Below are 25,614 nucleotides of genomic sequence, written 5' to 3' on the forward strand. Positions count from 1 at the left end.
GGCCAGTCACTTCACTTCTCTGTGCCTCAGTTCCCTCATCTGTCAAATGGGGATTCACTGTGAGCCTCACGTGGGACGACCTGATGACCCTCTATCTCCCCCAGCGCTTAGAACAGTGCTCTGCCCGTAGTAAGCGCTTAAATACCAACATTATTATAATGAGGTTAGATACAGTCCATGCCCCACGTGGGCGCGCTGCCTTAATCCCCATTTACAGATGAGGTAACCGAGACCCAGAGAAGTGACTTGGCCAAGGTCTCACAGCAGACAAGCGGCAGAGCGGGGATTGGGATCCAGGTCCTTCCGACTCCCGGGCCCGTGCTCTTTCCGGTAGGCCACACTGCTTCTCGGGTGCTGCCAGCACAGCCAAATTGCAGAAGTCCATCCCAGAACATTTGTCTCCAAGTCTGAGTCATTTCCGAAGCATGACCCATCCCAGGGGGCTCGGATCGGCCATCGGAGGGCCCAGGACAGCCGCTCCGAAGGCCGCTTGGACAGCCCACGAACCGGCCCGTGACCGGACTAAACAGACCCAGCTGTGGGCCCCGGTTGCTGACCACATCACACTTCTCCTGTCGTCCTGTTGCATTTCTGTCCCGAGATTTCGGCGGTCCGTACACAGCGCTATTGCATAAAAATCAGCCTTCAGTGTTTCTGGTAGAAACAAAAATATGCGATTCCCATGTCACCAAACAAACAAAGTCACCACTTCCCTCTCCTCTTTTAAATTGCAATTCTAGACCCACCTCCTCTAGGAGGCTTTCATATTTAACCCTGCCCACTTCCCAACCTGCCAGTAATAATAATGATAATAATTATTATTATTATTACGGCATTTAAGCACTTATTATGTGTCAAGCACTGTCCCGAGCACTGGCATAGATACAAGTAAATCAGGTTGGACACAATCCCTGTCCCGCATGGGGCTCGCAGTCTAATGTTAATGTTGGTATCTGTTAAGCGCTTACTATGTGCCGAGCACTCTTCTAAGCGCTGGGGTAGATACAGGGTAATCAGGTCGCCCCACGTGAGGCTCACAATCTTAATCCCCATTTTACAGATGAGGTCACTGAGGCACAGAGAGGTTAAGTGACTTGCCCACCGTCACACAGCTGACAAGTGGCCGAGCCGGGATTCGAACCCATGACCTCTGACTGCCAAGCCCGTGCTCTTTCCACTGAGCCACACTGCTTCTCTACTAAAGACAATCTATATTGTCTAAAGACAATCCATAATTCTTCAATTCTTTCCCTTCAACTCACTGTTGTGATTATTATTCATTCATTCATTCAATAGTATTTATCGAGCGCTTACTAGGTGCAGAGCACTGTACTAAGCGCTTGGAATGGACAGATGGGCAACAGATAGAGACGGTCCCTGCCCACTGACGGGCTTACAGTCTAGTCGGGGGAGACAGACAAAAACAATAGCAATAAATAGAATCAAGGGGATGAACAGCTCATTAAAACAATAGCAATAAATAGAATCGAGACTCATTATTAAGTCTGCTTACTTTCTGTGCCTGTCAAGTGCTTACTACATACCAAGCATTGGGTTAGCATTGGGTTAGCAGAGAAGCAGCGTGGCTCAGTGGAAAGAGCGCGGGCCTGGGAGTCAGAGGTCACGGGTTCGAATCCCCGCTCCGCTGCTAGTCAGCTGTGTGACCTTGGGCAAGTCACTTCACTTCTCTGTGCCTCAGTTACCTCATCTGCCAAATGGGGAGTAAGACTGTGAGCCCCACGTGGGACAACCCGATCACCTTGTATCCCCCAGCGCTTAGAACGGTGCTTTGCACATAGGAAGCGCTTAACAAATACCACAATTTATTTTATTTATTTAGCACAAGATCATCAGATCAGGCACAGTTCGCTGTCCCATATGGGGCTTACAGTCTAAGGGGGAGAGAAAAACAGGTATTTAATCCCCATTTACCGAGGGGGAAACTGAGGCATCTAGGAGTTAAGCGACTTATTCAAGGTCACACACCCAGCAAGTAGTGGTGGAGCCAGGATTCGAATCCTGGTATACTGACACTCAGTCGTGTGCTCTTTCTACGAGGCCACACTCCTTCCCATTTCCTTTTTCAGGTTGTGACTCTCTGAGGGCAGAGGTCTGTGTCTATTATTAACGTGTCGTCAGTGGTTCATCCTAAACCGGTATAGCGTGGGGGTAAGCAACTCAGTGAATATTTTCTAGGCAGTATCATTTAAAAATAAACAGCTACTGAACACTAACTGGTAAATGGGCATGTTAAAATGGAGACACCCTCCGCAGGACACGCGACTGCCCAGGATCGATCCTGCCTCTTGTCAGTCAGCCGGCCAGTCATTCGTATGTACTGAGCGCTTAATGCGTGCAGAGCACTGTACTAAGCGCTTGGGATAGTACAATAGAACAATATAACAGAAAAGTTCCCTGCCCGAACTGAGTTTTTAGTCTAGCAGGTGAAACGGACATTAATATAGACATCTGTCCGGGAAGGCCAGACAAATTTTTGGACTCCTGGGGGGTGGAGAGGAACTTTCAGGGTGAGGCTTAAGGAGTCGGAGGGCAGTGACAGGGCGAGCCAGAGAGTGGCTTTTGTTTAGACCTTAGGAAACCAGGCCCGGTGCTCTTTAATAACAGTAATAATAATCGTGGGATTTATTCAGTGCTTACTATGTGCCAAACACTCTACTAAGAGCTGGGGTAGATACAAGATCATCAAGTCCCACCTGGGGCTCACAGTCTAAGTAGGAAGGGAAATGGATATTGAATCCCAGGTATTTAGTACAGTGCTTTGCCCACAGTGAGCGCTCAGTAAATACGACTGAATGAATGAATGAATCCCCATTTTGCAGATGAGGCCGAGAGAAGGGAGGTGACTTGCCCAGGGTCACACAGCTGGGATTAGAGAAGCAGCGTGGCTCAGTGGAAAGAGCCCGGGCTTGGGAGTCAGAGGTCATGGGTTCGGCTCCCGGCTCTGCCACTTGTCAGCTGTGTGACTGGGGGCGAGTCACTTCACTTCTCTGGGCCTCAGTTACCTCATCTGCGAAATGGGGATGAAGACTGTGAGCCTCACGTAAGACAACCCGATTACCCTGCGTCTAACCCGTCGCTTAGAACAGTGCGGTGCACGTAGTAAGCGCTTAACAAATACCAACCTTAACTCGGGTCCTCTGACTCCCAGGCCCGTGCCGTTTCCACTGGGCCATACTGCTTCCCTAGGGCGATGGCGAAGAGAAAGCTGGGGAGAGTTCTGGGGGCGGCCCACCCGTTACCTTGACGGTGAGGAACGTGATCTTCTCGTATTCCTTAAAGAATCCGGCGACCTGCTTGTTACGGTACCAGGGCTGGTAGGGCCTCAGCACCTGCAGGAGCCGAGGGGAGGACCCGATCTGAGCTTTGGGGCTCCCTCTCTCCCCACTCCCCCAACCCCTGCAGAGAGTCCTTCCCACGCAAAGCCCCCTGCAAGTCCTGGCCGGGGGCGGGGGGGGGACGGGGCCTTTCCCCCAGCTAGCCACGCCTCTCCCCGCTTCGGCCTCCTCACCCGCTGCTTCAGAGACTCCACGAACTTCTCGCCCCCGAGAAAATTGCAGGCCATGTCAGTGTCCCCGTAGTACACGAGGACGCGGATGTCGTTCCGTAGCAACTGGCGATAGAAGGGGGCCATGTCCGTGTACTGCCTCCGGTATTGGGTGTGCGTCCAGGAGCTGCGGGAGGAAGTCAGAAGGCCGGTCGTCTCCTCCACGTGGTAGCCAAGGAGCCTGGGTCCTCTTCCTACCTCTTTGAGGCAGACCCCCTATTCCGGTAACCGCTCCTCTCTGCTCACCTGCCTAAATTTGACTTAGGATGTCCCTACCCGCCTTATTTTCTGTCTATAATCCACCCCCCAATACCTCAGAGCAGCCCCCACGGGGCTCCAACCCCACCCCCAATCTGTTCCTTTGGGGCTGGGCATTCCTGGTGTATCATCAGGGATGCAGGCACGGTGCCCCAACTTCCGTCACTGGGCCGGAGGTGCCCGTCAAATTGGGGATGGCATGGGTGGTCAATCAATCAATCGGATTTATGGCGTTCTTGCTATCTCCAAAGCACTGTGCTAAGCGCTTAGGAGAGTACGGTATCACGGGTGATACATGTGTTCCCTGCCCACCTGGCAGGGAGACCTACGTTAATGTCTGTCTCCCGCTCTAGGCTATAAGCTTGTTGTGGGCAGGGAATGTGTCCGGTTGTTGGTTGTTTTTTTTTACATTCCCAAACTCTCAGCACCGTGCTCTGCACACAGTAAGCGCTCAATAAATACGATTAAAATGAACAACCTGACATCCTCCACTGCCCCCAGAGCCGTAGTAGCGGCCCGGACGTGGCGAGGGCTGCGGAACGGGAATGGGGAGGCGAGTCTCAGGTCACTTTTCGCGCGTACGCCCCCATGATGCTGTCTCGAAAGAGCCCCGAGGGAGAGGTGCCGGGTTAGGCCACATTCACACCAAAATCCCAGTCCCGGAGAGACATCCCTTTGGGCTCCCAGGAGATCTCCCTGACCTCTTCCCCACACCTCCATCTCCCCCCTTTCAGTGTAAGCTGGGGATTTGGCCCCCAAAGGAGCCTGCGGCGAGGCGGATCCTTACTATGACTTGAGAGCCTTCCGGAGACAGTAAGGATGCACAAGGCCCAGGGTCTTCAACCCCATCCCATCTTACCTGCACAGCTCCCAGTGGGGCAGGGAGCTGGGGATGTGCAGCGCCTGCCTCACGCCGTCTTCATTCATCCACATGTACAAGGCCGTGGAGTTGATGCACTTGGGCACTCCGTGCACTGGGCCTCCCGCTGGCTGGGGCAGCCCGGGATGAGGAGAGGAAGAGAACGCAGTGGAGCCCCTGAATACCGCCTCTGCGTCTGTCGGGGCCTCCTCCCCTCTCCTCTCAGCCCACCCGTTCCCTCGGGATCCCTTCTGAGCTCTACAGATCTCTTCCATTTTCCTCTCCGCCCTAGTATTCTTCTGTCGTCCTCCCAAGCGCTCAGTACAGTGCTCCGCACCCGGTAAGCGCTCCCTAAATCCCATTCTCTGATTGGCTTCAGCTAGGCCCTCCAAACCTCTCTTTCTAGTCAGGCAGTCAGTCGTATTTATCGGGTGCTTTCTGTATGCAGAGCACTGTATATTGGGAGAGTGCCATATAACAGACATATTCCCTGCCCACGACAAGCTTACGGTCTGGGGGTCGGGGGGCAGGCGTTAATATAAATAAATAAAATTACAGATATGGACCGAAGTGCTTTGGGACGGGGATGGGGGGGACGAATAAAGGGAGCGAGTCAGGGCGACGCAGAAGAGAGTGGAAGAAAAGCAAAAGAGAGCTTAGTGAGGGAAGGCCTCGTGGAGGAGATGTGCCTTCGATAAATCTTTGAAGCGGAGGGAGAGTAAACGTCTGTCGGATATAAAGAGGAAGGTCGTCCCAGGCCGGAGGCAGGACGTGACGAGAGGTCGGCGGTGTGGTTGTGGCCCTCATCACCCCTGCATTTCCCATGCTCAGACCTCTTTGTAACTTTCCACCCCGGTCCCCTTTCCTCTGAGCGGCCCACATTCCTGGGGGCCTGAGTCTTGCCCTGGTTTCTTTCCCCCTTCGCTTCCTCGTGCTCGCTTTTCGGCCCCCAGCAAGTCAGAGAGAGGACTGAAATCCTAGAGATTTTCCCCGCATTCCCCCTTGAGGACTGTACATCCACCCCGGTGGGCCCCATCCCTCGTCAGCGGGCCAATTTAGCTGCCATCGACTTTTCTGGGTCCCAGTTCTGACCGGCTCAGCCCTAGCCCCCAGCCCAGCCCCAGTCCCGGGGCTTCTCACCGGGTTCGCCATACTGAATTGGTACTCCCGGAAAAGGCTGGCCAGGTCGGTGGCGTAACGGGCCTGGTAGCCCCGAGCCCCCCAGCAGGGCGAGTAGAGGCTGTACATGTTGAGGCCGATGCCCTGGATCAGGCGAAAAGCTTTCAGGATCTGCAGGGACGAGAGGGTCCGGCCCCAGAGCGGTCACGGGCACGGTCGAGTCTGGGCCGATCCCCCTAACCTCCGGCTGCCGCCCCGACTCTCGCCGCCACCACCGAGAGGGCCCCGCCCGAGCGACTGCTCTAGAAGAGGAGGGATCTAGTCGGTTCCTTGGAGACCTCCTCCCCCCGACCGCGGGCAAGACCCAGCGGCCAAAAGAGGGAGGCCGGGCACCGGGAAGAGGGGCAAAGCTGCCCGACACCCAGGGGCCTCCAATCCAACCAGATGGGAATGTCGACCGCCATTTCGGCTTCCTCACCGCTCCCGTGTTTTCTGGCTCTCAGAAAAGACGTAGAGAGCCCGGCAAAAACGGGCCGGGGTGGGGCTGAGGAAAACACGAGGGGAGAAACCCCGGGTTACAGCGAGGACGTGTCTTTTGGGAGAAGATTATCGCCCTCGGCCCGAGCCTGACCGGGCCCCGGTAACCACACCCAAGGCCCGGTCAGTAACCGTATCCGCCACGCTGAAGGCGGCAGCGGATCCCGGGGCCAACGGAGTACCGAAGGTGACGACCCACGGCTCGTCTGTTTCGAAGGACGGACTCACGGCGTCGAAGCAGCTGCTCTCGGTGCTATTGTAGAAGTTGCAGGTACCCCCGGAGCAGCAGTGGGCGTTGAGGGAAGCCCAGAGGCTGTGGGATAGAGAAGGGGGAAGAGGGGGAGGAGAATCTCCCGCGCTAACCCTAAGGCGCTTGCAGAACGAGGCGAAAGGAGACGCTCCGGGAGAGAAGAAGCCTTCGAGGCAAACCTTCCCCTCGAAATCCGGCTGCAAGCCCCATTTCAGCGGCTGGCTGGGTCCCAGACTCTACCGAGGCCTGGACTAGGAGAGGTGTGGGGCCAGAATTGCCGTTGGGCCAGAGAAGCAGCGTGGCTCAGTGGAAAGAGCACGGGCTCTGGGGTCAGAGGTCATGCGTTCGAATCCCGGCTCGGCCACTTGTCAGCTGTGTGACTTTGGGCAAGTCACTTCGCTTCTCGGTGCCTCGGTTACCTCATCTGTAGAATGGGGATTAAGACCGTGAGCCCCACGCGGGACAACCTGATTCCCCTGGGTCTACCCCAGCGCTTAGAACAGTGCTCGGCCCGTAGCAAGCGCTTAACAAATACCAACATTATTATTATTATTAGAGTTGAGAGGCGGGAAGCGGGAAGTCAGGCCCGAGTATTCAGGAGTTGTTGGTCTCCCGCCACACTGTAGATAATTCCCTTTTCTTCACTGCTCTTCGCTAAATCAGTTTCCCTGGTGCCACTCCCCGTTTCCCTGGTACCACTTGCCCCGTTAGCTTTTTTTTTTTTAAAAGTGCTTGTTGGAGCGACCCGATCCCTTCTATTTTGGAAGAGTTATTTTGGCCTAGATCCAGACAACATCCCCGAGCTCACAGAGCACGGGTCGGAGTCCTGGCCGCCAGGTGGTGGCTAAGCCCGGGAAAAGTGAGCGACCGTCACAAAATGGGCAGGGCAGCCCCCCACCAAAGCTTAGAGAACACGAAGATGTTCTACGTTTTACCGACGACTCGCGCCAGGGCCGCGCCAGGCCACCTCCACAGAGCGCGTGTTCCTGCGGCCATTTAATCGGCAGTCAACTGGGCGGGAGGGGACCCGGGACGGGCCAGCCGCGGCCGCCGTTGCTGCTTTTGGGGTACGGGTGGCTCCTCGGGGTCCCTTGGCTCGGCGGGAATAATAATAATAATAATGTTGGTATTTGTTAAGCGCTTACTATGTGCCGAGCACTGTTCTAAGCGCTGGGGTAGACACAGGGGAATCAGGTTGTCCCGCGTGGGGCTCACAGTCTTAATCCCCATTTTACAGATGAGGGAACTGAGGCACCGAGAAGTTAAGTGACTCGCCCAAAGTCACACAGCTGGCAAGTGGCAGAGCCGGGGTTCGAACCCATGACCTCTCACTCCAAAGCCCGTGCTCTTTCCAGTGAGCCACGCTGCTTCTCTAACGGGCTTTGGAGTCAGAGGTCAGGGGTTCGAATCCCGGCTCTGCCACTGGTCAGCTGTGTGACTGCGGGCAAGTCACTTCACTTCTCTGGGCCTCGGTTACCTCGTCTGTAAAATGGGGATTAAGACTGTGAGCCCCCCCCATGGGACAACTTGATTCCCCTGTGTCTGCCCCAGCGCTTCGAACAGTGCTCTGCACGTAGTAAGCGCTTAACAAATACCAACGTTATTATCTAGCAAAGAGGGCTCCCCCTCAAACGGCCCGTTCCGACACCCTGAAACTTCTCCCGTCCAGCCTGCTGTGAGGAAGGGCACCTCCGACATCTTGTTCCTCCCTTTATCGTCCCTCCAGACTGTAACCTCGTTGTGGAGGAGGAATAATAATATTAATAATATTGGTACTTGCTAAGCGCTTACTATGTGCAGGGCGCTGTTCTAAGCGCTGGGGGAGATACGGGGTCATCAGGTCGTCCCACGTGAGGCTCCCAGTGAATCCCCATCTTCCAGATGAGGGAACTGAGGCACAGAGAAGTGAAGTGACTCGCCCACGGTCACACCGCTGACAAGGGGCAGAGCCGGGAGTCGGACCCATGACCTCTGACTCCCAAGCCCGGGCTCTTTCCACTGAGCCCCGCTGCTTCCCTAGGAACGCATCTACCGACTCTGCTCTCCTGTACTTTCCCAAGTGCCTCGTTTTTATCTTTTCTTATGGGATTTTTTAAGCACTCGCTATATGCCAGGAACTGTACTAAGCGCTGGGGTCGGTGCAGATAATCGGGTTGGACATAGCCCCCGTCCCACGTAGGGCTCACGGCCTTAATCTCCATTTTACGGAGGAGGTAACTGAGGCACAGAGAGCTGAAGAGACTTGCCCAGGGTCACCCAGCAGGCGAGTGGCGGAGCTGGGGATGAGAAACCAGATAATAATAGTAATTGCGGTTATTTGTCAAGCGTCTACCATGAGCCAGGCACTGTTCTAAGCGCTGGGGTAGATACATGCTAATGGGGTTCGATACAGTCCCTGTCCCACAGAGGCTTCGACAGTCTTGATCCCCACTTTACAGATGAGGGAACCGAGGCACAGAGACGTTAAGTGACTTTCGCTCATCCGACCGCACTTACTGAGCGCTGACTGTGTGCAAAGCACCGTACTAAGTGCTTGGCTTGCCCGAGGTGACACAGAAGACAAGTGGCGGAGCTGAGATTAGAACCCACAGCCTTCTGCCTCCCAGGCCCGTGCTCTCTCTACTAGAAGCAGCGGCGTGGCTCAGTGGAAAGAGCCCGGGCTTGGGAGTCAGGGGTCATGGGTTCGAGTGCCGGCTCTGCCACTTGTCAGCTGTGTGACTGCGGGCGAGTCACTTAATTTCTCTGGGCCTCAGTGACCTCATCTGTAAAATGGGGATGAAGACTCTGAGCCTCACGTGGGACAACCTGATGACCCTGTATCTACCCCAGCGCTTAGGACAGTGTTCTGCACATAGTAAGCGCTTAACAAATACCAACATTATTATTACTATTATTACTAAAATTAGACCACACTACTTCTCCATCCTTCAGACGCTCAGGCCCGTGCTCTAACCACTGGGCCACACTGTTATGCACGCAATACGCACTCAAAAAAAATGGTGTTGGGGTTTTTTTTTTTTTTTGGTATTTGTTAAGCACATACTGTGTGCAGAGCACTGCTCTAAGCGCTGGGGGAGATCCAGGGTCATCGGGTCGTCCCACGTGAGGCTCACAGTTAATCCCCATTTTCCAGATGAGGGAACCGAGGCCCAGAGAAGTGAAGTGACTCGCCCACAGTCACACAGCTGACAGGTGGCAGAGCCGGGATTCGAACCCATGAACTCTGACTCCCGAGCCCGGGCTCTTTCCACTGAGCCACGCTGCTTCTCCTTTGATGGCTTCATCATCAGCGATGGTATCTGTGGAGTGCTTACGTACTAAGCACCCGGAAGGGTACGGTACAACTGAGTGGGTAGACACGTTCCCTGCCCACGGTGAGCTTACGGTCTCCCTCTTGGAACCTTCCTCCCGCAGGACTCTGAGAGAGAAAAACATCTCAGCCTGCCTGGGGAGGAGGATATGGGTGGGTGAGGGTTGCGTGCGCGGGAAAATAAGAGAAGGGGGTGGAGACAGTCCAAGACGGACAGAAGTCTCTGCCCCGACATCAACCACGGGTTCCGTGGGATGGAAAAACGCCAAATCAGTGGAGCGAGGGAAGGCATCGGGACAGCAACACTAGAGAGCCAACATGGCGTAGTGAACAGAGCAGAGGCCCGGGAGTCAGAGTAGCGGTATTAGTATTTAGTATTTATTGAGCGCTTACTATGCGCAGAGCACCGTACTAAGCGCTTGGAATGTACAAATCGGCAACAGATACAGTCCCTGCCCATTGACGGGCAGGTCGTGGGTTCTAATCCCGGCCCCGCCACCTGTCCGCTGTGTGACCTCGGGCAAGTCAGCTTCTCGGTGCTTCGGTGATCTCATCTGTACAACGGGGATTGAGACTGAGAGCCCCACTTGGGACAGAGACTTGCGCGTATCCGCCCCCCCCCCCCCCGCCCCGCGCTCAGTACAGTGCCTGGCAAACAGTAAGCACTTAACAAATACCGTGGCTCAGTGGAAAGAGCACGGGCTTTGGAGTCAGAGGTCATGGGTTCAAATCCCGGCTCGGCCATCGGTCAGCTGTGTGACTTTGGGCAAGTCACTTCGCTTCTCGGTGCCTCAGTCACCTCATCTGCAAAATGGGGATGAAGGCTGTGAGCCCCGCGTGGGACAACCTGATTCCCTTGTGTCTACCCCAGCGCTAAGAACAGTGCTCGGCACATAGTAAGCGCTTAACAAATACCAACATTATTATTATTATTATTACCATAATTAGTATTATCGTTATTTCTAGTCTTCTGTCTCTTAGCGCTCTTTTCCAGCCTCCCTCTCCTGACTTTTATCTCTCCCTTTTCACACGCTCTGATCGTGCTCCTCTGAGGGGACTGATTCTCTGCCAGTCCAGGGGTGATTCTAAACATAATCCGTTCCTTGACCCTTGGAAGAATAACAGACGCTTTTCCTGACCCGGATAAGGAACACAGTAAGTCAGACCCGGAGGTTTTTTCCCTTATCTGTTGTTTACAGTAAAAGAGCATCTACTTAGAGGAAGGGTCGGGATTTCTCTCCGTCCCTTCTCTCTTCCCCCCCGTGCTGATTCCAAAGGTTCCAGCCTGCCTTCACCGTGTCGTCAGCGTCTGCTGCCCGGTCACGGTTTCGGGGCCTCCTGGGCTCTGGGGTAGATTCCTCTCTCTGGCTAGGGCTGTAAAACAGACGCCGTTTGGGAATCCCGTTCCTCGGAAAACATCAGATCTCTGGGCAGCTCGAGAAGACGGGGTCTTCGAACGGGTTGAGAAGGAGCCTGTGGGCTGGTGGCCAAGTGGTGATAAGCTGACTAGCTTCCAGTTGCTCTTCCCCGGACTTCTTGCCTTCCCTGCTACCTGCAGATGTTGCCAGGAAATGGGTTTGGGGGATTTTTTGGGGGGTGTTTATTAAGCACTTACTATGTGCTAAGCACTGGAGTAAATACAAGCTAATTCATTCATTCAATAGGATTTATTGAGCGCTTACTATGTGCAGGGCACCGTCCTAAGCGCTCGGAATGAACGAGTCGGCAACAGATAGAGACAGTCCCTGCCGTTCGACGGGCTCACGGTCTGATCGGGGGAGACGGGCAGGCGAGAACAACGGCGATAAATACAAGCTAATCAGGTCGGACACAGTCCCTGTCCCACATGGGGATCACGGTCTTAATCCGCATTTGACCGACGAGGTAACCGAGGCACAGAGATGTGAGGGGACTTGCCAGAGGTCACGCAGCAGACCAGTGGCGGAGCCGGGATCAGAACGTAGGTCCCTCTGACTACCAGGCCCGCGCGAGGCCACTAGGCCACGCTGCTTCCTATGGAGCCCCCGGGGTCGGTCGAATAGGACGGCTTAATGCTCAAGGGGTTTGGGAGGAAGTAGAAAGTGAACTGGTTTTTATAGAGAAGCAGAGGTCGTTGGTTTCTATGTAAAAGTGAGCTTGGAATCTACTCAGGGCTTTCTTAACTGGGCAACGGGGGCAACTACCTTGAGCACCGTGGCTCAGCGGAAAGAGCCCGGGCTTGGGAGTCAGACGTCACGGGCTCGAATCGCGGCTCTGCCACTTGGCAGCTGTGTGACTGCGGGCGAGTCGCTTCACTTCTCTGGGCCTCAGTTCCCTCATCTGTAAAATGGGGATTAACCGTGAGCCTCACTTGGGACGACCCGATGACCCCGTATCTCCCCCAGCGCTTAGAACAGTGCTCGGCACATAGTAAGCGCTTAACAAATACCGACATCATTGAGACCACTCTCACGAAAGGAGGCCTTCAAGGCTATTCCTACCGTACCCTCCCTCCTTCACCTCGGCCGTGGTTGTGCCTCCCAGGGGCGGCAGGAGGGGACCAACTTGGGCCCAGCTGACTTCCCCCGGCTCTGGACCACCATCCCCCCTCCCCCAGAACCTTCACCTTTTGGTCTCGGACCGCAGGCCTCGGTAAAACGACGAACATTTGCACCCGTCGTCTCCTGTCCCCGACACGGAGGGGCACCGAGGAGATGGTGAGGGACGGCGACGCAGGGCTACTTACTTGGCTCCGATGATGCCGTGGTAGTAACTGAACTCAATCAGGCTTTCATCGTTGAGCTGGTAATTGCTCATGCCGTTGCCAACCCCAAAGCCCTAGGAGAGAAATCAGACGTGAGGCTGGTGGGGCCTGGGCCCAGGGTAGGCACTCCTGAGTCTCCACCCTCCGTGTTAATAATGTTGGTATTTGTTAAGCGCTTACTAGGTGCAGAGCACTGTTCTAAGCCCTGGGGTAGATACGGGGTAATCAGGTTGTCCCACGTGAGGCTCACAGTTAATCCCCATTTTACAGATGAGGGAACTGAGGCACAGAGACGTGAAGTGACTCGCCCACAGTCACACAGCTGACAAGCGGCAGAGCCGGGAGTCGAACTCGTGACCTCTGACTCCGAAGCCCAGGCTCTTTCCTCTGAGGCACGCTGCTTCAGGTCTCCCACCTCAGAGAGATGACGGCCTAGATAGCCTGCCTAGCCCTTCCACCCCGAGAAATGGGTTGCCTGCTCTCTCCTCCCCCAGCCCCGCGTAGGTGCACGGTATCTCATCCCTGTTCCGTGTATGATAATAATATTGGTATCTGTTAAGCGCTTACTATGTGCAGAGCACTGTTCTAAGCCCTGGGGGAGATACGGGGTAATCGGGTCGTCCCACGTGAGGCTCACAGTTAATCCCCACTTTACAGATGAGGTAACTGAGGCACAGAGAAGTGAAGTGACTCGCCCTCAGTCACCCAGCTGACAAGTGGCAGAGCCGGGAGTCGAACCCATGACCTCTGACTGCGAAGCCCGGGCTCCTTCCACTGAGCCACGCTGCTTCCCTATGTATGTGTGCATATATGTGTGCGTGTGTGTCCCCGTGGGTCTCTCATTTTTTTCTCATCCCTGCCCCCAAAGCTCCCCCCCAGAACCCTACCCCAATTTTCTAAGCCCCTCCTCAACTCACTCCAGAATCAATCAATGGTATTTCAGCTTGGCTCGGTGGAAAGAGCCCGGGCTTGGGAGTCAGAGGTCATGGGTTCGAATCCCGGCTCCGCCGCTTGTCAGCTGTGTGACTTTGGGCGAGTCACTTAACTTCCCTGTGCCTCAGTTACCTCATCTGGAAAAGGGGGATTAAAACTGTGAGCCCCACGTGGGACAACCCGATCACCTTGTATCCCCCGGCGCTTAGAACAGTGCTTGGCACATAGTATGCGCTTAACAAATACCACCATGATTTATTTAGTGCTCACTGTGTGCAGAGCACTGTACTAAGCAGTTGGAAGGGTACAACAGAACGGAGTTGATAGATACGTTCCCTGCCCGCACCAAGCTTACGGTCTAGATCGAAATACGGACATCCCCGTAATGATTGTGTCCCAATAAATACTGTGGTTTTTCCTAGCAAGCAAGTGAGGCGACCTAGGAGCGGGGGATGGGAAGGCAGGATTGGGATTCGGAACGCAGGACTGGAGCTAACGGAAGCTCCCTCAGACAGAGTCTGGTGTTCATCCATTCAATCGTACGTATCGAGCGCTTACTGCGTGCAGAGCACCGTACTAAACCCTTGGGAGAATACAATATACCAATAATCAGATACATTCCCTGCCCACAACGAGCTTACTACTCTATTGTTCTCTCCCAAGCACTTACTACATCACTAGCACACGGTAAGCGCTCAGTACCTATCATTGATCGACTGAGAGAGGGAAGACTCCCAACGTAGAAATCACTAGTGTGGACAACCCACCGGGAGGGTGCCAGGACGCCTGGGGTCTCTTCCTGGGGGGGTCTTCCGGCGTCCGCTGGAGTCTCGCTGTGCTCGGCCCATCCCGCCCCAGCCCCGACCTTTACCTTGAAGTTGATGGGGGCCGGGCCGTTAACGATCCGGAGGCTGAGGGAGGGAACGTAGACCCCCGCATAGCTCTCTCCGAACGCGTAGAAGTCGTTGCTGGTGAAGGAGGGGAACTTGGCGAAGAAGCATTGCAGGGCCTGGTAGTTATCGGCAGCTACCTAGGGAGGACGGCCCACCCCGAGTTCAGGGATCAGAGGAATCTGGAAGGGATTATCGCTCGCCATTTAGCCCCCCGGCAGGAACGTGGTGAGTCCAAAAGCCACTCTCCCCACTTCCTACTCTTGGCCAGGCCTGCTTGTGGGGGGGAAAATGGCTTGAGCATCTACTACTCGGCCCCCTCCCCCCGACCTCCTCCAACTAGTGGTTAGGAGCGGTCCCGTCTGGGTATGCCCAAACCCCAAGTCGGTATCCCGGGGCAGCTTGGCTTAGTGGAAAGAACCCGGGCCCGCAAGTCAGAGGACTTGGGTTTTTATCCCGGCTCTACCACTCGCCTCCTGCGTGACCTGGGGCAAGTCACTTGGCTTCCCTGGGCCCCAGATTCCTCATCTGTAAAATGGAGATTAAATACCTGCTCTCCCTCCTATTTAGACTATAAACCCCACTTGTATTCCTACGGTGCTTGGTTCCTGTGTGATGGGATCTCAGATGCTTCCGATTACCCCTCCACCCAAGGAAGAATCTAAAGCCCGGGAGTCCCCAAGTCGGGTCTTGCCATGATGTCTCCCTACCAGCTTGCAAAATTAGAATTTGGGTCTTGGCTTTCGGGGGAGGGAATCTCAAATTCTAATCCTGCCCTCTCTCTTGTGATCCTGCTTTTCTCCCATAAAGTAGAAAACTGCTCATTGCTCCCAAAGGGCCACATTAAATAATAATGTTGGCATTTGTTAAGCGCTTACTATGTGCAGAGCACTGTTCTAAGCGCTGGGGGAGATACAGGGTCATCAGGTCGTCCCACGTGAGGCTCACGGTTAATCCCCATCTTACAGATGAGGTAACCGAGGCACAGAGAAGTGAAGTGACTTGCCCACAGTCACACAGCTGACAAGTGGCAGAGCCGGGAGTCGAACCCATGACCTCTGACTCCGAAGCCCAGCCTCTTTCCACTGAGCCACGCTGCTTCCCTAACATATTGAACACTTAACAATGTGCATGAGAGGGGACCCATAAGAATGGATCAGATTTGCAACGGCTCCTGCGATCTGGAGCCTAATTTTGGTCAATTAGATTGCCCTTTGATGGTGGTTGGGTTGAATTTCCTAGTTCCCCCTCCCTCCTCACCCTCCCTCCGACACCATCTTGCTCTGACCTAGGGACTTCTTTGTCATTTGATGTGTGTATACCCCTCTAGACTGTCAACTCCTTGTGGCGGGGAACATGTCTAGCAAATCTGTTTTATTGCACTGTCCCAAGTGCTTAGTATAGTGGGGTCTGCATACAGTAAGAGCTCAATAAATATTTTTGGTTGATCTACTGGTTGTGTCACTGTCTGTATGCCCCTGCACTCACCAATCGTATTAATTAATCATTTTTGTTGTGTGTGCAGAGCACTGTATTCAATGCTCGGGAGAATACAATCTAACATAGTTGATGTACATGTTCCCTGCCCACAATGAGTTTACAGTCGAGAGGAGCCCACAGCCTCCTACTCCCTACCCTACTCCCTCCAGAGCCTTGTTAGCTTAGCTCCCTCTCCCGCCCATTAATATATCTTTATTATTCCACCCGTTATTCCTCCTAGCTCTAATTTACAGCCCACCTCTCTCACTAGACTGAGAATTCCTTGGGGGCAGGGATCATACCTACTAACTGTATTGTACGAGTTGCTCAGTACGCAGTAGGCGCTCAACAAATGTAAGCCCGTTGTGGGCGGGATTGTGTCTATGGCTGAGTTGTACTTCCCAAACGCTTAGTAAAATGCTCTGCCCACAGTAAGCGCCCGATAAATACGATTGAATGAATGAATGACCTGCTCTGCACACAGTAAGCGCCCGATAAATACGATTGAACGAATGAATGACCTGCTCGTCGTTGATTTGGTAATTCCGGCTGAGGGAATAGGAGTAGCCAACGCCAGCAGGTGATTCCAGGTACAAGACACTGGCAACTTTGTTCCAGCTGAAGGGGTTCTCGTAGAGGAAGCTGTCGCTGTGGATCTGTAGAGAACGGAAAGAGGGGCAGGATTAGCCTCCGCTCCGAAAGCGACGGGACTGTGCCCCCACACCGTCTGCAGACCCCGTGGCTCTCAGCGGCTGGGGGGAGAAGGTCAGTGAGAAGAAAAACGGGTGGAGGACCAGCAAGAGAAAGGCAACTCGAACTGGGAACCGAGGACTCCCGTCACCTCCACCGGGCGGCATCAGCTCTGTCTCCTTCCTCAGCCGCCCCTTGCATCCCCCAGCCAAAGAAGCCCGGGGCCAAATGGCAGACCCCGGGTTACTCCATAGAAAGGCCTCGTGGGTGGGGGCAGAAAGGAATTGCTGCTTTCTCCAACGATTTTCACTGGCAGAGGCTACTGGCAAGAAACAGAAGGAGAATAAAGGAGGCAGAGGGAGAGAGCTGGGGGAAGCACCGTGGCCTCAAGGAAAGAGTACAGGATTGGGAGTCAGGAGAGCCAATTCCGGCTCTGCCGCTTGCCCGCTGGGGTACACATCACTTGACTTCCCTGGGCCTCAGTTTCCTTATCGGTAAAATGGGGGTAGAATACACGGTCTCCCTTCCCCTTAGACTGTGAGCCCCATGTGGGACAGGGACCGTGTCTGGTCTGATTGTACTGTATCTACCCCAGTGCTTAGCACACTGTACGTGCGAAAACACCAGTGGATGACACCAACGCTCACACCGTCCCCCAGCATCGCTCCCGTGCTCACCCTGTAGGGCCCATTCTCTTCCAGAATCCCTTCCATGGAGCTGCAGCCAGGGCCTCCGTTCAACCAGAGCACCAGAGGGTCGGTCGCTGGGTTCCCCTGAGACTCCACAAACCTTCGGAGAGGGAAGAGACGCGCACCCGGGTGAGTCCAGCCCCTGCTCCCGTCCACGGTCTGCACCCGACCCCAGGTGGTCGGGGGGGGGGGGGGGGCGGAGGATCAATGCCTCGTCTGGGGAGGCCAACGGGGGAACCGTCCGTCCGAAGACCCATCTGGGAGGAAAGTCGATCGGTCAATCCTCAGGCAGGCAGCTGTATTTATTGAGGGCTTACTGTAAGTAGAGTTCTGTACTGAGTGCCTGGGATAGTAGAGTATAACAATAAACGGGCACGTTCCCTGTCCACAACGAACTTACAGTCTAGAGGACGAGCTTGCAGTCCAAGAACCAAATGCTCTATGATGTTGGGTGAATCACTGAACCTCTCTGAGCCCCCACACACACAGACTCTCTCTCTCCCCTTTCTCCCCACCCATCATGGTGATTCCCCTGCCTCCGGGACTACCAGTAGTGGAAGTATTTCCCAGAACCTGCTTGGAGGTAGCCGGACCATTGCCGGAAACGTGGCGCGGAAGAGAGCCCCGGCAGGGAGGTGATGAGGTCCGGCGCGTACTGGCTGGAGCCGAACCCCAGGCATAGGCATGAGAGGGCCAGGAGGCTCCAGGGCGGGTGCATGTTAACAAGCTGGCTTCTTCCGCTGCGCCCGCTGTCTCTATGCGATGTTTGCCCCGGGTCTCCCTGCTGATTGATGACCAGGGCCTCTAGACCGGCCCTGCACCACCGCTCAGTAGGAGGAATTCATTTCCTTGGACTATCACTCCGTCACTCCTCTCAGCAAGATTTCCTCAGCCGGTCTCCAGTCCTAAACTGGGAGTGTGAGGACAATTTTCAGGTCTCCGTGGAGGGGGCGGGCTTTGGCCAGAGAAGCAGCGAGACCTAGTGGAAGGAGCCCGTTAGCTAAAAGACCTGATCTCGGCTCTACCACTTACCTGCTGCGTGACCTTGGACGAGTCACTTAACTTGCCTGGCCCTCAGTTTCCTCATCTATAAAATGGGGATTCAATGCCCGTTCTCCCTTTTAGACCGACTAGGATGGGGGCTGCGTTTGACCCGGTTCTCTTGTCTCTACCCCAGCATTTAGTACAGTGTTCGGCATAGAGTAAGTGCTTAACAGATTCTACTATTATTAGTAGTGTTATTGTTATTTGGGTTCGTGCCTCAGTGGGCAACAAAGATGTTCTCACTGGAGGTCATTTCTAGCCAGTCGAGGCTGGAAAACCTCCGTTCTACCTCTCCTCCTTTCCCCCGTGGCCTAACAGACAAGGAGCAGGTTCCCACTCGTAGGCAAGAGGGCATGAGAAGGTTGGGCAAGAGAAGGGTGGAGGGGGTTTGGAGCCTGGCTGAGTTGGACATTCTGTTAATTCAATTTATTTTCAGCCTCGCAACCCTGACTGGACTCTGGTTTCTGCTCCGCCACTACCTTAGGATTTCTAAATGCTTGGCCTCAACTCTAACTGGAGCCCAAGGCTGAGAGCCATAACTCGCAGAGTCTATTTCTGGTTCGGCCACTGACTCACTAGGTGACCTTGGCTGAGTCACTTCCTCTGTCTTGGGGCCTCAGTTGCTCTAGCTCTAACCCCTCCCCATTGTACAGGGAGCTGGAGAGGAACAAAGTGTTCTGGGGCATCATAATGTTCCCTAGAAAGCTTTGGGTTAATTCCAAGTGGGAGGATGAACAGCCTCTTGAGCCTAATATTATCGGTTGGTAAAACTTGCCAGGAACTCGAGGATTGTCTATTCATTCAATAGTATTTATTGAGCGCTTACTATGTGCAGAGCACTGTACTAAGCACTTGGAATGTACAAATCGGTAACAGACAGAGACAGTCCTGCCCTTTGACGGGTTTATTGTCTACCCAGTGAAGACATGGAAGCAGCGTGGCTCAGTGGAAAGAGCCTGGGCTTCGGAGTCAGAGGTCATGAGTTCGACTCCCGTCTCTGCCACTTGTCAGCTGTGTGACTGTGGGCGAGTCACTTAACTTCTCTGCGCCTCAGTTACCTCATCTGTAAAATGGGGATTAAGACTGTGAGCCTCACGTGGGACAACCTGATGACCCTGTATCTACCCCAGCGCTTAGGACAGTCCTCTGCACATAGTAAGCGCTTATCAAATACCAACATTATTATTATTATTATTACCCTGGAGGGCCTCACAGTCTAGTGCTCTATTGGAAAGAGCACGGATCCGGGACTCAGATGACCGGACTTCTAATCCCAGCTCCGCCACTTGCCCGTTGGGTGACAAGTCACTTAGCTTCTCTCTGCATCAGTTTCCTCAACTGGAAAATGGGGATTCAATTCCTGTTCTTCCCATTTAGTCGGTCAGCCCCTTGTGGGACAGGGACTGTGTCCAACCTGATTAACTTGTATTTCTCCCCGCTCTTAGAACGATGCTCGACACATACTGAGGCCTTAACACACAAAAAAGGCAAACACAAAGGCGCATAAAAGGTCCAGACAGAGAAGCAGCATGGCTTAGTGGAAAGAGCACGGGCTTGGGAGTCAGAGGTTGTGGGTTCTAATCTCAGCTCTCTGCTGTGTGACTGTGGGCAGGTCACTTCGCTTCTCTGGGCCTCAGTTACCTCATCTGTAAAATGGGGATTGAAACTGTGAGCCCCACGTGGGGCAACCTGATTACCTTGTAGCTACCCCAGTGCTTAGAACAGTGCTTGCAACATAGTAAGAGCTTAACAAATACCATCATTACTATTATTATTTATATCCATCAGACCGTGACCGATTCAAGAACCTGGGGCATGAGATAAAGGGCAAAGAGTGAACCGAGTGGCAGAACCAACTAGAGCTAATCAGGAAAGGCTTCGCAGAGGAAGGGAGCCTCGTGCCATGATTGAATGAGGGTTTCTCCAGTGCAGGGAGCCCCGAACCGTCCCGACCTGCTCCAGAAACATTAAATTTCCTTTCCGGATGCCCGAGAACACAGGCCCTGCTTCTGAGCTCTAGAGGGTAAGCTCCTCTTTCTAATAATAATAATAATTACGGTATTTGTTAAACACTTACTCCGTGCAGAGCACTGTTCTAAGCGCTGGGGGAGATACAGGGTAGACTGTCCCACGTGGGGCTCACTTTTTTTAATCCCCATTTTTACAGATGAGGTAACTGAGGCCCAGTGCAGTTAAGTGACATGCCCAAGGTCACCCAGCAGACAAGTGGCGGAGCTGGGATTAGAACCCATGACCTCTGACTCCCAAGCCTGGGCTCTTTCCACGGAGCCACGCTGCTTCTCACTAGCCCTGGATCGCAAATTCCTTGTGGGCAGCGGTCGTCTGCATCTACTCTTTCGTACTGTACTCTCCCAAGCGTTTAGTGCAGTGCTCTGCGCCCAGTAAATGCTCAATAAATAAATGCCACTGAAGTCGAAGCAGAGGGAGGCTGTATGAGGAAAATGAAAATACCAGACATAAATGCAATCACTGCCAATATTTAGACCAGTCACGGGATGGACCAACTGGAGACCAGGCTCAGGAATACCACGGGATGATTGACCGCGTTCAAGCTTGATTTTTACTAAGTTATCCAACTGATGCCTAAACTTTGGTGGGAACTGGCTCTGATTTTCAAACACTGAAAATGTGCGAAGTTCTGGGAAGGTCAGCCCAGGAGTGCTGTTCATTCGGGGGTGAAATCCTTTGTGGATGTACTTCGGGTGACAATCCGGGGAAGGCTCCCTCTTCGCAAACGTCTTATTTAGGGGAAATAATAGTGTTGGTATCTGTTAAGCGCTTACTATGTGCAGAGCACAGTTCTAAGCGCAGGGGGAGATACGGGGGAATCAGGTTGTCCCACGTGAGGCTCACAGCCTTCATCCCCATTTTACAGATGAGGTCACTGAGGCCCAGAGAAGCGAAGTGACTCGCCCACAGTCACACAGTTGACAAGTGGCAGAGCTGGGATTGGAACCCATGACCTCTGACTCCCAAGCCCGGGCTCTTTCCACTGAGTCACGCTGCTTCTCAGCATGTCGACGCTGAGCAAGGGACGCAGAGAGAGGTTAAGAGAACCCATAAGTGGAGGGTCGCAGAGGAGCTGTGAGCTGAGCACAGATGAGTTTGTGGCCCAAAGGTTGGGTTCTTTTTGTGTTTCTTTAGTGGTATTTGTTAAACGCTTACTGTGTGCCAGGCACTGTACTAAGCACTGGGGTAGATATAAGCTAATCAGGTTGGACACAGTGCCCGTCCCACATGGGGCTCACGGGCCTAATTCCCATTTTACCGATAAGGTAACTGAGGCACAGAGAAGTGAAGTGACTTGCTCAAAGTCACACAGCAGACAAGTGATGGATCTGGGATTAGAATCCAGGTCCTCTGTCTCCCAGGCCTATGGCCCTTCCCACTAAGCCACACTGCTTCTCGCCAGGGGTTTCATTTAGGGTGCCAGGCCAAACGACAACCGGGATTTTAGAGGGGATGAGGTCTGAGAGGGGATAAGCTTCAGATGGCTAACAGGGTCAGATGGCCATCATTTTGGATCTTTCCATCTCTGACTGGAACCTCTCAAGTCTGGGATGAGAGGAGGGCCTACCCAACCAGGCGGAAACCAGGAGAAGCTGTCACGCCATCAAGAGTCGGCTCCTCCCTCGGCCACCGTAACGCCGCGCCTCGTGGGGCCCGAGAAGCCCGCCGGAGCCTCCCCTCTCCCCACCGACCCCCGGGTGCCTGCCTCGACTGGATGGGAATGAGGAGACGCCGCTGCAGGGTCGGACTTTGGCTACTCCTTCGCTGCCGAAGCACCGCGGCCTACCGAGGCCCGGAAGCCTGCGGGGCCTCCCATCCCCTCATCTCCGCCTGGGGGTCTGCCCTGGCTGGTGGAACGAGAGGAAGTCACCACATTCCATACAAATGTTTGGAACGTTGGGAAGGCTGTGCCTGTTGTGACTGTTGGACGCTGGACCGCCCTCCCCTGGGAGGAGAAGCCTGAAAATGGCCCCCTTTATCCGTAACCTACGCCGCCTCTGGCTGATTTTATCATCATCATCGTTTTCTTATGCTATTTTGTTTTACCCTTTCCATCTTTCCTTATGCGAGCATTACCTCCCTGCTCGACTCCTGGGTTTGTGAGCGTCTGCGTGAGCCAGGGAGTGTATCTAATTTACCTCCATTATACTCTTTCCCAGAACCTAATACAGTGCTACGTTCAGAGCAGACACTCAAATACTACTGGATGAATGAACGATTGGGGCAATCATCCTACAGAATTGGCACCTGTGACTGAAATGTGGCCGGAGAAGACCCCCGCCCCACCTCAGCCCCAAAAGGCAAACGTCTTCATTCTCTCTCGGCTCCGTCAGATTCAGAATCCAGAAGCCGTCGGCTCTAAAGAGGTCTGCCCTTGGTCTCCTTCGAACACCGCCCACTCTTCTCTTCTTTCTAGTCAAGAGCAGCCCGGGTGTGAGCATTCTGAAGGGTTTTGCCAGAAGGCACCCCTTTTCCTGGGATGTGAGGGATCTGGGCGTGAGTCCACCTGAATCCTTTTGGCTTTTCCAGTTGTCCAAAAGCAATCTCTTAAGAGGCAGACTTGCCCCGTGACCTGGGCTCCAAAGCCCTTGGCGTTCTGGAGACTAGTGTCTTTGTCCCCAGGTGCCCGATGTGATAATAAAAGTCAATATTTATGGTTCAGGGGGCTGCTATCCCGTCTGGAACGGCCTAGAGTCACAGCCTAAAACGGCCTCCACCCTGGGGCGGTTCCATCACCAAGAGCCCGAAGTTGTTTTTTGGCCTCACGAGGAGCCAGGCCCCAACACACCCTCTCGTTACCTCGGAAAGAACAACAGACGACAGATGAGGAAACAAGCTGCGGAGCAGAAGGTCGGGTCAAACCGGTTGGCATCTGCCTGGGGAATTGCCCGATGTCTCGAGCAGAAACCTTCCTAGCTCCTCGTGGGCAGGGATATGTCTACCAACTCTGTTGTATTCCATTCTCCCAAACACTTGGGATAGTGTCCTACACCCAATAAGCACTCAATAAATAAGACTGGTTGATGGCTCAGTGGGGACGGAGGACGTGGGTTCTAATCTGCCACTCGTCCGCTGCGTGACCTCGAGCACATCGCTTCTCCGTGCCTCAGTTCCCTCATCTGTAAAATGGGGATTAAAAGTGTGAGCCCCACGTGGGGCAACCTGATTGCCCTGTATCTACCCCAGTGCTTAGAACAGTTCTTGGTACATAGTAAGCGCTTAACAAACAGCGTAATGATTCCAGCACTCAGAATAGTGCTCGGCCTCTAGTAAGAGCTTAACCAGTACCGTCATCATCATTACTGTCTTTATTACAGCAGCCTCGGGCTGGGTCAGTCAGTCAGTCGTATTTACCGAGCACCTACTGTGTGCAGAGCACTGTACCGAGCGCTTGGGAGAGCACAATAGAGCAATAAAAAGACATTCCCCATCCACAATGAGCTTACAGTCTGGAGGTTACTTCGGAAACACAAGCGGCCTAGTGGATAGAGCACGGACTTGGGAACCAGAAGGATCTGGGTTCTAATGCCGGCTCCGCCATCTGTCTGCTGTGTGATCTTCGGCAAGTCACGTAACTTCTCTGGGCCCGAGTTCATCTGCGAAATGGAGATTCAATATCTGTTCTCCCTCCTTCTTAGACTGTGAGCCCCACGTGGGACATGGACTGGGTCCAACCAGCCTAGCATGTATCTACACTAGTGCTTAGTTCAGTGCCTGGCACATAGTAAGTGCTTAAATACCATTTTTTAAAAATGGTAGAGAAGCAGCGTGGCTCAGTGGAAAGAGCCCGGGCTTCGCAGTCAGAGGTCATGGGTTCGACTCCCGGCTCTGCCCCTTGTCAGCTGTGTGACTGTGGGCAAGTCACTTCACTTCTCTGTGCCTCGGTTCCCTCATCTGTAAGATGGGGATTAACCGTGAGCCTCACGTGGGACAACCTGATTACCCTGTATCTACCCCAGCGCTTAGAACAGTGCTCTGCACATAGTAAGCGCTTAACAAATACCAATATTATTATTGTTATTATTAAAAGTGCCCATCTCCCCAAAGATCCTTTTCCTACCCCTCCCACCTGGTTCCACACCCTGCAGGAATCTTTCCGTGCCTTCACTGATACTGTTGAACAGTTCTCTTTGCCCTCCAGACCGTTCTATCTAGTGCTAGAAGCAGCATGGCGTAGTGGATACAGCACGGGCCTGGGAGTCAGAAGGTCCTGGGTTCTAATCCCAGCTCGGCCACCTGTCTGCTTTGTGACCTTGGGCAAGTTACTTCACCTCTCTGGGCCTCAGTTACCTCATCTGGAAAATCGGGATCGAGACTGTCCCCACGGGGGACGGGGACCGTGTCCCACCCGATCTGCCTGTATCCATCCCAGCGCTTAGTACAGTGCCTGGCACAGAGCAAGCACTTAATACCATTATTATTATTATTTGGTAATGAAGGACTCCCTTTGACTACCATAAAAGCTGAGAGAGAGAGAGAGAGAGAGAGTGCTAAGAGAAGCAGGTAAAATGGGCTCGAACTCTTACCTCAGCCCTACCTTCACCTTGTCAGGTGAGAACGGACCATTCATCTTCTGGGTTTGAGCCTCGGATTCTTCACCTGCTCACTCGCCGGCCTCTTGGGGCTGGATTGTGAGGAGAGAGGTCGTGTGAGACGGAAGGCCGGGAAACCCTGGGGGTGAGAAGGGCCAGAGGGCGATGGAGGGAGACGCTCATCCACTGCCACTTCAGCGGGACCTGGATGGCATGAGAACCTCTTCTCCTACGCCGACTTTTCACCCCAGGACCCACGTCCCACTTCACACCCCACATCTGGTCAGAGGCGCAAAGCCGCCGAGGGGCTTCAGAGCCGAGGTCGGAGGGGTAGGGTAACAGGAAGCCTGTAGCTCTTAATAATAATAATAATAATGTTAGTATTTGTTAAGCGCTTACTATGTGCCGAGCACTGTTCTAAGCGCTGGGGTAGACATAGGGGAATCAGGTTGTCCCACGTGGGGCTCACAGTCTTAATCCCCATTTTACAGATGAGGGAACTGAGGCACAGAGAAGTTAAGTGACTCGCCCACAGTCACACAGCCGACAAGTGGCAGAGCTGGGATTCGAACTCACGAGCCCTGACTCCAAAGCCCATGCTCTTTCCACTGAGCCACGCTGCTTCTCCGACCTCACTCTCAAAGAAGGCCCATAGGAGGGCAAGACTCATTCTCTCGGGCCCGGG

General features: G+C 53.8%; 1 protein-coding gene across 2 annotated transcripts in view; it reads right to left on the reverse strand.

The window, feature by feature from the left end:
• LOC100076065 (lysosomal protective protein) overlaps positions 1-25,122 on the reverse strand; it is a 28,413-nt gene extending 3,291 nt beyond the window's left edge. The window contains exons 1-11 of one of the 2 annotated variants that reach the window (XR_001604407.3): positions 17,871-18,294; positions 17,311-17,422; positions 16,465-16,599; positions 14,446-14,604; positions 12,624-12,715; positions 6,567-6,651; positions 5,823-5,972; positions 4,683-4,813; positions 3,530-3,692; positions 3,261-3,350; positions 558-654 (exon numbers count right to left, since the gene is read on the reverse strand). Coding sequence is in view for 1 of the 2 variants with exons in the window: in XM_029074561.2 (XP_028930394.1) it covers positions 3,261-3,350; positions 3,530-3,692; positions 4,683-4,813; positions 5,823-5,972; positions 6,567-6,651; positions 12,624-12,715; positions 14,446-14,604; positions 16,465-16,599; positions 17,311-17,422; positions 17,871-18,040 (1,287 nt within the window). In the remaining variant the exon portion in view is untranslated. Of the gene's footprint in view, positions 1-557; positions 655-3,260; positions 3,351-3,529; positions 3,693-4,682; positions 4,814-5,822; positions 5,973-6,566; positions 6,652-12,623; positions 12,716-14,445; positions 14,605-16,464; positions 16,600-17,310; positions 17,423-17,870; positions 18,295-24,923 lie in introns of those variants that run through there. The other variant, XM_029074561.2, reaches the window with a different exon arrangement.
• Positions 25,123-25,614: the final 492 nt, after the last annotated feature.

Source organism: Ornithorhynchus anatinus, chromosome 11 (genome assembly GCF_004115215.2).
Source record: "Ornithorhynchus anatinus isolate Pmale09 chromosome 11, mOrnAna1.pri.v4, whole genome shotgun sequence".
Classification (NCBI taxonomy): Eukaryota; Metazoa; Chordata; class Mammalia; order Monotremata; family Ornithorhynchidae; genus Ornithorhynchus; species Ornithorhynchus anatinus.